The 14,766-nt window shown below is 44.8% G+C and overlaps 1 protein-coding gene across 2 annotated transcripts in view; it reads right to left on the bottom strand.

Moving 5' to 3' along the window:
* Positions 1-14,766, bottom strand: part of SH3GL3 (SH3 domain containing GRB2 like 3, endophilin A3) — a 132,977-nt gene that overhangs the window by 29,278 nt on the left and 88,933 nt on the right. For both annotated transcript variants that reach the window (XM_047797086.1, XM_047797087.1), the window contains 3 exons: positions 13,631-13,764; positions 11,104-11,262; positions 2,406-2,509 (listed from right to left, as the gene is read on the bottom strand). In XM_047797086.1, coding sequence (XP_047653042.1) covers positions 2,406-2,509; positions 11,104-11,262; positions 13,631-13,764 — 397 coding nt within the window. The remainder of the gene's footprint in view (positions 1-2,405; positions 2,510-11,103; positions 11,263-13,630; positions 13,765-14,766) is intronic.

The raw sequence follows: 14,766 nt of genomic DNA on the forward strand, positions 1-14,766 counted from the left end.
TACATTTCGTAAGACTGTAGCTGCCAGGGAGAGCGATTCCTCGGAAGGAGCTGGGCAAAGTAAACTGAAAACCTTCTGGAAGGGATTCATCATTCCGGATGCCATTACAACTATGTGTGATTCATGGCGAGAGGTCAAATGATCAACACTATCAGAAGAAGTTGATTCCAGCTCTCCTGGATGACACTGAAGGGTTCAAGACTTGAATGGAAGAAGTGACTGCGGATGTGGCGGGAAGAGCCAGAGACCTAGAATTCGAAGTGAAGCCTGAAGATGGGGCTGAATTGCTGCAACCTCATGAGAAAACTTGAACAGAGGAGTAGCTGCTTCTTTTGGAAGAGCAAAGAAAGTGCTTTCTTCAGAGGGAGACTACTCCTGATAAACATGCTGTGAAGACTGTTGCAGTGACAATAAAGCATTTACAATACTACACAAACGGAGTTGACAAAACAGCCCCAGGCTTTGAGAGGACTGACTTCAACTTTGAAAGAAGTTCTGCTGTGGGTAAAATACTATCCAATAGCATTGTCTGTTACAGAGAAATCATTTGTGAAAGGAGGAGTCAATTTATAGTGCCGAGTTTGTTGTCTTACTTTAAGAAATCGCCACAGCCACCCAGCCTTCAGCATCCACCACTCTGATCAGTCATCAGCCATCAAGGCAAGACCCACCTTCAGCCAAAAAAAGGAGGACTCGCTAAAGGCTCAGATGATGGTTAGCATTTTTTTTTTATTTTAGAAATAAAGTACTTTTATTTATTTATTTTTCTTGTGATGGCCACACCTGCAGCGTACGGAAGTTCCCCTGAGGCATATGGAAGTTCCCAGACTGGAGGTCAAATCAGAGCTGCAGCTGCCAGTCCACACAATGGCCATAGCAATGCTGGATCCTTAACCCACTGAACTAGGCCAGGGATTGAAGCCACATCCTCACAGACACTATGCCAGTTTCTTAACCCACTGTGCCACAAAGGCAACTCCTAAAGTACTTTTAAATTAAAGTATATACATTGTTTTTTTCAGGCATAATGCCATTGCACACTTAATAGATTACAGTTTAAAGGAAATATAACTTTTACATGCACTAGAAAGCTGAAAAATTCATGTGAGTCACTTGATTGCAATATTCACTTTATTGCAATAGTCTGGAGCCAGATCTGCCATATCTCCAAGGTATGGCTGTATTTGTAAAGCATTTGTCTTTCTCAGGATGTCTGAGGCATCCAGCAAGTGCCAGGGATGAACCCGGCCCTCACCAATGCCTCTTCCTTTTCCTTGTGCAAGGGCAGAACTACGAAAATATGCTCTTGTGAGCAGTAAATGAACCACCTGCTTATAAAAGTGGATGCTCCAGAGGCTAGACATAACTTTCATCTTCTCTCCATAATGACTGCATTGATTTAAGCAAAAACCCCTCCAAATTTATTCATTCTCATTATCCTACGTAAAACAATTTTGTTATCAAACCTCGTCCAAAAACTAGGACAGTTTTTTTAACCTGGTATTTTAATCAATAGGGTTACCGTGCATACAACCTATATCATTAATTTTCAGGAAAAGTAGACAATCATTATAGTTATAAAGAGCAGAGCAATCTTTTCACCCTTCAGAAGGTATTTTTGACTCTTTCAACATCTCTCAGAGTCCATATTATGCAAGCAGCCTGATATTTGTGCTGGTAACGTAAAAACACATCTTTCCCCAGATACTTACATACTTTCTGAATATCATCTCTCACTCTTCTCCACATCCCTAGATTCTGGGGAGGGAGTATATGCCATCCCACCCCCAGCTAAAATCTCATCAGGTCAACCATGAAGCCAGGACAGCTCTGCAGGGGCTGAACTTGAAGTCGAGTGAGGAATTTTGGTTGACTTGAGGACAGGTCATGAAAAAGGGCTTGAGTGTGAAAAAAAAAGAGAAGTGCTGCCAGATCCCTTCTCCCAGGTCTATCCTGTTAGCCAAAGCCACGTATTTATTATCTCACTGCTATCCCACACCCAACCATGAAAACCAGCTAAAGAAAATTCAACACAGGAGTTCCCATCATGGCGCAGCAGAAACAAATCTGACTGGCATCCATGAGGATGCAGGTTCAATCCCTGTCCTTGCTCAGTGGGTTAAGGATCCGGTGTTGCCATGAGCTGTGGTGTAGGCTGCAGACATGGCTCGGATCTGGCGTTGCTGTGGCTGTGGTGTAGGCTGGCAGCTATAGCTCTGATTTGACCCCTAGTGTGGGAACCTCCATATGCCGTGGGTAGGGGCCTAAAAAGACAAAGAAAGAAAGAAAATCCAAAACAGTACAGGGCAGTGGGAAGGGGAAGATGGAGAGACAGAAAGAGATACTGATTTTGATTGATTTTAACTCTGTATTCCTAGGCTTGCAAGGAACGTGAAGGCTCTTACCGCATCTGTAGCTTGCTCTGTAGCTCCTGCAGAATCTCTGTGGATTGTTTGTGATAGTCTAAAGCTGCCTCTATAAACACGGCCAACTGGCTGACTTGTTCTACCTGCAGCAGAAGTGGAAAATTACTCCATGGAGGCTAGAGCCTGTGTAATGTTGAGAGAGAGAGAGAGATGGGGGACACCCATGACAAAGACCCGGCTTTGCAAGGAAACCCTGCCTGCCTCGGCTCTGGTGGATTTCATTTCATTGCATCGCAGAGCCCTGTGTAGTCATCACACAGGACATGGTATAGACCTATAAATACTGGAAAGACATGTTCAAATTTATGTGTGATTACGAAGTTGTTTTAACACAATAAAAAAGCCTATTTTTCCAATTAGGTGATATTCTCGGGAGACATTTAAGCTATAAAGTTCATGGATCTGAAAATGGAGAGATAAAGCTTTTCCAATTACAAGTGAAGCCAACACTTGATAAATGAACTGCTTCCTTAGCGAAGTGTCTCTATGGGCACTTCCTAGCTAAGTCAAATCAAGAAACTAAGTAAATGAAGCTATGCTCAGATATGAAGGGAAGCCAGGGAGCAGGGCATGCTCCAGCGCAAAGACTTTCCGGCCCCTTATATGTTTTTGGTGCCCCTGTATGCTTTTGTTGCTATCGGCACAAAATCATTCCCCTGAAACATACAGCCCAAAGGCATTAACTAGAAGGACGCTGGCTCTCTCTTTCCCATGAACCAAGACATTCATGAAATCAGTGACCAAATTACAGTGGATATATAAAAAAAATTAAAAAGTAATGTCACAAAAGAAAGCCAGGAAGACCTAGCAATGTGTAATTTGTGGAAGAGATGTTGCCAGTAGAGCACCGGCATTTCCTTCCTGCTTCCCCGCGTGTCTAATGGGCTCCTAGAAAAGAGGCATTAATTAAGCTCATTTCCACAAGCCTCTAAGGCAGGACTACGGGGCTGAGGTGATGGGAGCGCCTAGCATGAATCTCCTGTGCTCCAGAACCAGACAGAGCACAAGTCAAAATCAATCCCCCTCTTTCCTAAGCTTCCCCAAAGCCTATGCATCACCTCCTCACTTCTTTTGCTACTCGGCTTCAAAGTCTGCCCTGCTTATTCCCTCTCACACACGCACCCGGCAAAACCCTCCAAGGACTGCTTGGTCTTCAAAGATCCAAGCGGTTTTCATTTGCTATTGCTGATTGTGCTTTAGCCGTCTATTTGCCCCACCTACACCACTTGAATCATGGGTTCAATGCTCATGTAAGAGGTACATGGAATTCCACTTGGGCCACACTGCAATCAGCATCTGCACCATGAAATCCCATCGTATTACGTTTGCTTTGCCATGCTCTGCGGCTGGAAAAGCAACAAGCCTAGCCTTAAATTTTGAGAAACTCAATAAACAAAACAAAGACAGCCTGGCCCCTACAAAAATCCTAAGGATTTCTTAAGTTTCACCTCTTTGGCTTTTACACATACTTTTAAATAAGTCCAGCACCCTGGCCTAACAGGATCACAGTAGAATCTGCTGCAGATTTCTTATATTGCAAGAGCTGTGTGCTAGTTAAATTCTGCATCACACTTCTCTGTCTTTTGTAAAGTGAATCTACATTTTAATAACCACTTTGAAATACACTTGACATTTTATCATTTTTAAGGGAACAGTGAAAGATAGTCGAATGGGTATTCTTTACTCCTTGAAACACATGCGGGGTTGGGAGTGGGGTGGCGGTAGGGTGAGGGAGATAGCCATCTATCATCTCTGATGTGGCTAAAATATTCAATTATATTTTATGGAGATGCATTTGCAACTATTCATTTGATGGCTGACTTTGGAGAGGAAATGGGTCTGGGGCCCCTTGAAACTTGGAAGATAATAGCAGTGCTATACAGTGCCTGCACATAGTAGGTGCTCAATGCAATAAGCTGTAAGTCTCTTGTTGGCAGTAAAGCCATGTGGTGCCACAAGTGGATTATCCATCTCTCCCTGCCAGAAAATGGAGGCTTCTAGCTCTCTGCAGGCCATGAACTGTGAGCTGTGTGCAGCTGGCCTCTGTTTTCCCAACCCCAAGTACAATTAAATACCTGGACCGGCAGAATCAAGGCCGCAATAAACCTCGGCCTGCCAAGAGCCAAAACCTGTCCAAAAGGTGAAACGTTTCTATTAGGAGTTGTTGCCCTGAAATTCACAGGGACCAAATTCATGGGGAAAGTACCTTAGCTGTGGGGGCGGGGGTACTGGGCACTAGTGTGGACCAGGAGTGTGAGACGTTTCAAGAAGCTATGGAAACTCCAGGGATGCCTGAGTGAGACTTGACCCACTGGGGTGGCCTATGGACCAATAGCAAAGGATTTGGGCTGTACCCAAAGGATGCCTGGCTCAAAGGAGTACCTATTGTAGTAAAGACCTTCTAAGATCAACTCTCTGTAAGAAAGTGGAGCGGCGCGGGGTGGGGGTGGGGGGCAGCAAAGGAGCAGGACTGTGAAATCTCTTCCTCAGACCTTCCAACAATCAGTTACCAAAGGGACTGGTCAGCAGCCAGGGAGGCGAGCAGAGAGGCATGTGAGCAAGGCAAGAACAGAACAGTGTGAAGATCTCTGGGATCCGCAGGGGACGTGAATATGGACACGTGCATCCTCTGGCACCTGACAAGCCACCCCCTTTCACAGCTGAAATGGCGCATTTCCAGGGGAGGCCTTCTTCAAGTTTAATTGTGATAATCCAGCTGATTTCTTGCTCTGTCCTATCAAAGAGCTCCACCTTTTTTGGATTCCTCCACTAAGCTAGAGGAAAATTTCTCATGATCTTTGCAATCTGGTCATAAACAGATGCTTCTCTCTCTCTCTCTCTCTCTTTTTTTTTCTCTTTTTTTTTCTCTCTCTCTCTTTTTTTTTTTTTTTTTCATGCCACACCCTCAGCATATGGAAGTTCCCAGGCTTGGGGTTGAATCAGAGCTGTAGCTGCCAGCCTATGCCAGAGCCTCAGCAACACCAGATCTGAGCCACATCTGCAACCTATGCTATAACACATGGCAATGCTGGATCCTTAACCCACTCAGCGAGGCCAGGAATATGAACCCAAATTCTCATGGATACTAGTTGTATTCGTTACCAATGAGCCACAACAGCAACTCTGACAGATGCTTCTTCTAGTAATGCAAAAGTCTTTGAGTTTCTGAGGAATTTTGAGTAAAGCCATTAAATTCATATTAAGTTAATAACATGGGTAATAATCCTCCACACTTTCAGTCTCCACTTCACACTTCCCAAGAATTTCTTGCAAGGGCTCATTGGCCTGACACTGTGAGGTGAGAGTGACTTTCTAGGGGCAGGGAGCTGAGCAGAAGCAAAACCAGAACCACACTTCAGGTCTTAGGCTCCTTGTTGGGTGTGCCTTCTTTCTACGAGTTCAATACTTCCTAAATGTCTTATTCTATACATCACAAGTCCCTTGATATGCCAGTAATAAAATTATCATAATGATTGTGGTGTAGCAGAGGTCTATGGTCAAATAAGTTTGAGAAACTGCCTTGTGTGTCCTCCCAGGAGTCTCTTAGAGATGAATTTTTCATATATTCATAAAAGACTCTGAAAAGTCTTGCGATAAAGAAAATCTGCTTAGTTTTGCTTAACTGAGGGTTTCTCAAACTTACTTGACCATAGGGACATCGTTAATCCACCACACACACACATTCCTTGGAATGAATTTTGGGAAACACCACTCTAGACCAATGGAAATAACCCAGGAATCTGGAACCTAGTAATTCCACCTGTCCTTGGAGCCCATGGACTGAGGGAGGAGGCCCAGGATGGAGATTTGTTGCAAGAGAGCTAGAGAATGCTGCAAGCACCTGGCCTCACTAAACTGAAACGGGCATCTTCTGTTTCTGCCTCCTGCTAATATTAAAGACCTACATTCTGTAATGTTAAGTTATGAGGAATAAACTTCTGTGCAAAAACAGAAGAGGAGTGTGTCAACAGGCCTGGGGCTATTTAGCATTCCCAAGAAATGACGGTGGAGACTGCAAGCCAACCTGAGAGCCAATCATGATGGGCACAGAGGCCCTTCTCCCAGGGGTGGGCTGCTCTGGGTGCCTCCCAGAGCCCCACCAGCCACGGCAAAAGGAGTCCACCAGACCCTTCTGGGATCCTGGGAAAGCTTGTGGACCAAAACACCTCCTGGCTTGCTTCGGCGTGTAGAATAAGGAAGCTACTCAGCCTTCAGCAAGAAGCGAAGTGATGCCCCAGGTCTCCAATCCAGTTCTTACTGACAAGACCCCCAGGACGACACTGTGGGACCAAAGAAGACTCTTCTCTTTGATTCTCCCACTTCCAACACTGCCCCAAATAAGTAAGAAAATAGATGCCTAGGAATATTGGAGTGAACCATTCAAGTCCTTGTCACCACCCTTTCCTTCTTTCTACACCACAGATGGAGGCATGATCTCTCTGACAGATGAGATCGGGGCCCTGACAACCAGGCCTTCTGGACCCTGCACTGGAATAGCAAGAGGGGCTGGCCCTGGGGTCTGTGTTCTGTAAGAAAGCAGGTTGTGAAGAGGCCAAGAGAGATGCATGCTTTTGGCTCTCTGCTCTGCATACCTCACCCTCCCTGAGGGTGGCTCTAAGGTCTACACCAGGCCTGGGGTAGGTAGTTGGGTTCCCATTGTGGCCCAGACCTAAGCTGCCAGTTCTGTCCTCTAGGCAAGGGGCTGGGTTGTCATCCCTGTTTGGCTGCCCCTGTTTGTTTCTCAGCTGGGAGACTGCAGATGGGAGGATAGAGGAGCAACCACACCCTAGAGATCCCTGCATATGACCTGTTGGCCAGAAAACCCCAGGAAAAGCTGCCTGATCTGCATTTGGAGACCCATGAAAGACAAAGCCTGCTAGTCCAGCCAGAGCTCTCCTCCTCCAGTCAGACTGATCTTCAGTAAATGGTTTTTGTAGACATTATCTGGCAAAGCTCTGATCATGTCTTAGCCAGGGCTGTAGGACATGAGGGCTGGAGAACACAGCACCTGCTCCCTGGAGAGCCAGACTTTGGGGTTTGCTCTATTAGTGCACACAGAGATGGGCAGGTGGCCTAGGAGCACCAGACACACCACCTCAAATGGTCCCCCTTCCTTTACACTACCCTGGCTTATCATTTTCTCTCTGGAGTGAGTGCTTGCAAACACTTTCCCCAGACCCTCTTCATTCCTCCCCTTCTGGGTGAGATCGGGGGAATGATCTATAGTTAGTAGGATGGGTGTTCTGCTGCAAAACCCAGTTCTGAATGGCTAGAGGCCATGTGTCTCAGCCTGCACCTGGCTGTGGGGCTCAGACTGGCTCTGCACTGGGGCGGCTTTCACCAATGAGGGTGCAAGGAGCAGAGAGTGCAATCTGGACGGGGCCAGCCTGTGCCATACCTGACACAGGGGACCAGAAGGCCTGTATTTTATAATCATTGGATGTTTGCATCAGCTATGAGGGATGTCTCTTGGCTTTAATCTGGTTTTTACATCAGTTTCTCAACTAGTCAGAACCCAATGGGGTGATCAGCTTTGATACCCCCAAACCTCTAATCCATAACTGGATAAGGGTCTCCTACTTGTGTCTAAAGGAGGTGCCAGGGCTTCTACTACCTGCCACCATGTCCTTAGACCATGTGTTTAATAAGAGTCTCTCTGTCCTCAAGAAGCAGGCATATACCTGGCCGGTCAGGTGGAACGTCCAATCCATAGGCAAAGACAGGACCTTAAGACCCACTGTGTTTAACCTGGGAAATAAATCCCAGCCATCTTTAGCACCAGGATAAGTTTCTGGAGGAAAACCCAACCACCACCAGCCGTCATGGAACACAGCTCCTGATTCAGAGCTTCCTCACCACGGAAGGAAGCAGACATGGATAAAAGAGGCTGAGTGATGAAGGCTGGACATGAGGCTGGAGACTCAGAGGGAACAGGAAGTTGGGGTACCATGGGCAGCAGAGCCTCCATGGCTGGCCTGGTTGATGCAGAAGGACCAAGAACAGGACCGAGGGTTCAAAGCATGCCTCATCCCACCACGTATTGGTTCTCTGTCTTTCCCCACAACAAGTCATGCCCACAAGCACCAGGAAATTTCACCATTGGCATGTCAAGTCCAAGGGGTGAACTGGAGATTTTCTGGACCTTACCTCATCAACAGGACTGCCAGACCCGTTGGATATGGCCAGACACACTGTCTTGGAAAAGGATAAGGCCATTCCTTTCTAGGTCTAATTGCTGTTTCCCTGAGAATGAAGGCAGTCTTCTGGAGCATCCACAATAACCTGGGAGTCTCTTCAAGGATAAAAAAAAATAGCTGGGAGATGAAAAGGTCAAAGCAGCCTCTCTATCATGAGTCACTGAGTAAATGGCAGCTCTTGTCACTATCACCACCACCAACACCATTGGTCTCCTCAGCGCTGTCATTATCAGCAACCACGGCACACAGGGTAATCACCACAGTCAAAGAGATCACAGGGAAGGCAGGAAGAGAAAGAGAAGGAGCCTAGTTGCAAACCAGTCTGGAAAGTCTTTCACCATTTCATTATGTTGATCTCCTCCCAATGGCTAGCTTCCGTGGCTGCCAACGGAGGCGTGGACCCTTGCCCTACAATGAGGGAGCAGCACTGAGTGGAGGTACCTCCCACCCCAGGAAACTTGAGGGGAAACACTGCAGTTCATGCCGCAGCAGGGCAAACACCAGGAGCCCTGTGGGTCTTGTCACAAACTAGCTCTTACTTCTCCCAGGGTGGGATGGGAAGGGGTTAACTCATTTGTGACAAGCAAAATACTGTCACCATCAACAAATGGACAAAGGACTGATCTTTTATTTATTTATTTATTGTCTCTTGTCTTTTTTAGGGCCACACCTGCAGTATATGGAGGTTCCCAGGCTAGGGGTCTAATCAGAGCTATGGCTGCCAGCCTATGCCACAGCCACAGCAATGCCAGATCCAAGCCGCATCTTGGACCCACAGCTCACGGCAACGCTGGATCCTTAACCCACTGAGAAAGGCCAGGGATGGAACCCGCAACCTCATGGTTCCTAGTCGGATTGTTTCCGCGGCGCCACGACAGGAACTCCAGGACTGAGCTTTTCTAAGAGAGGGATCATTTCTGATTTTGACTGATCCTGAAGGGAAAACTTAGGTCTCTTGGGTCAACTGCCAAGACCAGAGCAACAGAGCCAGGCCTGCCTAACAGAGTACTTTGCAACAGCTCATCATCGCACATCATGAATGATGGTCATGAATAAAGCACATGGGTTAGGGAGCACATCTGACACATGAGGTTCAAGCTCAGAGTTTAAATCCACCTCTGAAGGGTGTGGGGCTGGAAGGGGAACGTGTGCTATAGCCTAATGAGGACATGCATCTGATACTTCACACTTTGAAAACACTTGCTAAATCTTCAAAAAAATCCAATGTGGCTATCCAAGACAAAAACCAAACTGAAATGGCCTATTGCTTAGAGATAGTTTCAAGGAAATTTTTATTTCTAAAGGAAAAACAAACGATGAAGAAAAACAAAGGAAAAATGTTACACCTCTTCTGATTTCTCATAAAATATGAGAAACCTGCTAAAATATTTAAAAGGAGAAACATAATAGAGTGTACTTTTAGGTTCTCGGGTTTAACGGGGGTTAATGTCATGTCCACAGTGGACATAACTCCCCCCATATCACCATGGCCGATAGAAGGTGCTCAGAACATTTGGCTTGACTTGACTCAAAAGATGCAAGACCTCTACATACCTTTTAGTAAATTATTATAAGTAGAACATAGTTTTGCAGATAAATAAATCCTCCAAGTGGTCCTAACAAGTTTGAAAGTTCAACAGATATGTCCACGGCTAATGATGGGCTGCTGTGGCTCATGGTGTCACTGAGGCCAGGCTTAGGGTGGGAACCCTGGAGGGGAGCAGGTGGTCAAAGGCTCTTCCTCTTGGGCAGTGAAAAAGGCCAATGATTCCTCATCACCAGCACAAAGAAGGGTGGCTTTCAGCCTTCGTGGTGCCCAGGGGTACCTTCCTCCTTAGTTCCATTTAACCTAACTTTTACTCGGACAAATAAAATAAGAGCAGGTGGCAAGAATCACAGTCACATTAGAATGTTAGCAGGTCTGAGGGATATGTGTCCAGACCTTCCCCATCCCCAAGTTCACAAGCACCTCTATGGTCCAGCTGAAAAACTCAGGTCATGCTTTTATATCCTGAAGGTTCACTATGACAAGTAAAGGCATCGGAGAGCTGGGTGATGAGTGAGGCTCTCCCACTAGCCAAGACAGCTGCTCCTCCCCAAGCATGTGCCTCCCTCAGTGAAACTGCAAATTCCCATGTGACACGGGCTTTTCCAGCCTCCTACAAAACCATTCATGCTGTGCCTTCAAATACAAAGGCTGGTCTACCATGCACTTTGCCCAGAACAACCCCACCTTCCCAGGGCCGACCCGAGCACATCCATGAAGCAAGTCCAGGATAAACAGGACTACTCCAGATGTGAGATCTGAGTCAGGACTTGCCGGATGTCTGAAGCTATTTCTGAGGCAGGAGATAATGCTAGTGGAAAATTCCAGTAACTTGTAACACCTAACGCTTCAGAGCTTCTCAACATGCTGAACCTAGTCATAGAGTCAATGTTTTCATTCACATTAAAGTCTCCTGTTTGGTTTAAATACTTACATCATTTTCTAAAAAATTAAACATGCTTCTTTCAGCCAACTCCTTTGACTCTTCAAATTTTTCTACTGCTTGTCTGACTTCTTCATCTGGTATCTTACCTACTCGCTTCTTTTTATAATCGTAATCCAGGCGGCGGCCTTCCAGCTTTTTCAGGTGATGCTAAGAGACAAAGAAGTCCTTCAGAGAACTGTTACACTCACACGCAGGGCAAAGAAATCATCATTTCTATGAAAATAGTCATTGCTTTTTCTCAGCCTATCTAGGGGCAGGATCCCACCTTACATTTCTTTTGCTTGTGCCCAGCATCTGTTAGAAGCTCCCTTCACTGGAGGTCCACAAGGAATATTTGTGGAACAAACAAATGGGTAGATGGATAGATGGATGGATGGATCACAGAATGAGTAACTGTCTATATGGAACATAAGGAGGCAGTATCAGCATTCGGATTAATTTTCCAAAGTTCTCCAGAGGACCCCTCATTTGGGCTCTACTAACGGTTCAGATAACTTCCAACCAAATTAACTACACATCTCCCAAATAAGGATGTTTCTTTGGGCGCTACTGTCAACTTCTCATTAAGAAGTAGATTATAAAAACCCAAATTTCTAGGGTTTCTGCTGTGGTGCAATGGGTTAAGGGTCCAGTGTTGCAGTAGCTGTGGTGTAGGTCACTGCTACAGCTTGGATTTGATACCTGGCCCAGGAACTTCCCTATGCCATGGGTGCAGCCAAAAAAGAAAAAAACAAAAACAAAAACAAATTTCCAGTATCCCCCCTAGAATATGTATGTATCTCCCATAAAGTTGCCAAAGAATTATAGAACAACTTGAATGAATGCCATGGATGAATGTGATACACACAGAGGGCAGATGTTCACAGGCAACCTCTGAAACAGTGGTGTTTCTTTTTAAAAAAAAAAATATATGATCTCTTGGAGTCTCCATCATGGCTCAGTGGAAACGAATGTGACTAGCATCCATGAGGACACAGGTTCGATCCCTGGCCTCCCTCAGTGGGCTAAGTTGCAGACACGGCTCAGATCTGGCATTGCTATCACTGTGGTGTAGGCCAGCACCTACAGCTCTGTTTGGACCCCTAGCCTGGGAACATCCATATGCCATGTGTGTGGCCCTAAAAAAAGATTAAATAAATAAATAAATAAATGAAAAAATCTATAATCTCTTTAACAAAGTAAAGCAATTATAAATATGAGACGTGTCCATTCATGGAAGGCACTGCTTTGTGTGACAGCAAGTTCCTCATCAGTTTGTGTACAAGCAGAGGGATCCCATGTCAGAAACACTACAGAGAAGATAATTACACAGGGAAAAGGACTTTATGGCTATAATCCCTGGAAAACAGATACTCGATATTGAAAGTGTATATGAAAACAGATGGTCCCACTGAAGCATGTGGGTAACTTGACTATTCTTTTTAGCGGGAAGCACTGGGGTTCTCACTTCCATAATGACTGGATGCAAAGAGCATATGGAACAAAACATCAGAAGCATCTCCCTTATATGTTCTGTGATTCTGGGCAAGTCTCTCATTTCCTCTGTGCTTCCACGCATGTGGTGGTAAAACAGAGACAACCAGGCTTAGCCTGGCTGCTGACGGGTGAAGAAATGTTCGTGAATGAATGTGCTTTGAATCCACAAAAATTTTACAGCTATGCAGTCGTACATTAAATAAATAGGCTCTACTCTGGATGTCCAAGGTATGTAGAACACAACTGAGCCTATGAAAACCCTTCTGAGTATTGGACTCTTCGTTCTTGGTCATCTATATGATTTAAGTTTAGATTTATACAGTTTCTACATCAAACCACAGCTGAGTAACAAAATAGACCATTAGAAAAAGAAATGTTTTTTGCACCAGGAACTGCAACATTTAGGTATTAAGTGGATTTTGCACATCTCTCCCACTCACTGCTCTGATTCCACATTTGTGTCCACGGCTATCTACCCTACTGAACCAGGTCAAGTGGGAGAGCAGCGTTGTCCAGTGGATTTTCTGTATGGCTTCCTTCAAGGTCATCAGCACAAGAAGACATGGCCTACAACTGGAGTTCCTCTTCAGTGGGTCATGGCATTGCTGTGAGCTGTGGTGCAGGTTGCAGATGTGGCTCAGATCCTGTGTTGCTGTGGCTGTGGCGTAGGTTAGCAGCTGTAGCTCTGATTCGACCCCTGGCCTGGGAACTTCCATATGTCATGGAAAAAAAGCAAAAAAAAAAAAAATAAAAATAAAAAAATAAAAAGTTATGAAATAATTTTGTTATGTGAGAAATAAATGCAGAAATATGTATCTTGAGCTTGGCTTCTGGCTGGCATCAAAAAGATACAGAATAAAGAGCTAATTGATTCTGGGATTCTTTCTCAGTGAGCCAGGTAAACATAACTGAGTTTTTTTTTATGACTGACAATAAGATGATGCTTTCACTGAGTCCCTGTAGAAATGTAGAATAATTACTTCAAATATACACATCATATTAAGTAGCAACAGGCAGATTTATACCTTAGAAAACTTACCCCAATCTCTTTTAAATCTTTGTCTTGTAGTAACTGAAGTGGATCAATAAAAGTTTGCTTTACATTAATATCAAGAGAGTCTTTCACCTCAGCCATTAGCTTCATGGATTCACCTACTTCTATCAGTGCATTGCCTTGAATAGAAAAAAAAAAAAATTCTTTAGCAGACCTAACTTGAAGTTAGTGGTCTTTTTATTGAACTCTTTCCCAAAAGTTTGTGATGATCTATAGTGTGTAACAAGGTCCTCTCTCTGGGACTTTGCATTCTTGACCCAGGAAAAAGAAAAAGTTAAAACAAGAAAGTCTTTCTATTTTCCTGCTTTTCCTCTCTATTCTGCACTTTCTCCGCTATACAGAATACAATTGCAAGGCTAAGACAGACCGAAGCATTTATCATATTGGCCACTAGATGGGGTGGAAGCTTCTTTTTTCAAACTGGTTTAGTTTTGTGACCTGGCACCAAGGGTTCCTTAGAAGCTCAAGAACAAAACTGCTCTTTGTAAACAATAAAAGGATCATTCATCAGGGACTAAGTATTAACCAATAAAGATTACAATGGAAATAAATAAACAAAACCTCATCTCAGCTTCTAGCTGCTAGGTCTTCTTGAGGCCACTCCTTGTATTCTTGAGATGGCTCTAAGACGTCAAAGAAAGCCTGGCAGTGTCACACGGGACAGCCTTTCAGCAGGGGGAGCAGGGTCTGCCCTTGCTATGAGGCCTAGGCCAGCCATGCTGGGTTTGGGCAGGGCTGGGCAGCTTTAGCCAGATTACTCTCTGGTGTTTCCGCACCTGCAGAAATTTGCAGGCTGTTCTATGCACAATGAGGGTTGGCGGTTTGGAGGTTTTCTAAAACACATTTCTGGGAAGTGCTGCACTAAACTGAACTCTCTTCCTGTAGTTGGGGTTTTCCAAACTGATCTCTTAAAAAGGTAGAGTTTGGGGTCTCAACTCCCAGGCTTGAAGAACCTCTGAAATTTTTTTACACAAAGGAACAAATCTACATACCCAGTAAATGGGATAGATTGAACAAATATGATACCTGGAATATTATGCAGCCTTTAAAAACAATATGGTAGAAGATTGTTTTAGGACATGCATCATACTATAGTCAGTGGGAACAAGCAGATGACAAAA

This window comes from Phacochoerus africanus, chromosome 9, assembly GCF_016906955.1.
Source record: "Phacochoerus africanus isolate WHEZ1 chromosome 9, ROS_Pafr_v1, whole genome shotgun sequence".
Lineage (NCBI taxonomy): Eukaryota > Metazoa > Chordata > Mammalia > Artiodactyla > Suidae > Phacochoerus > Phacochoerus africanus.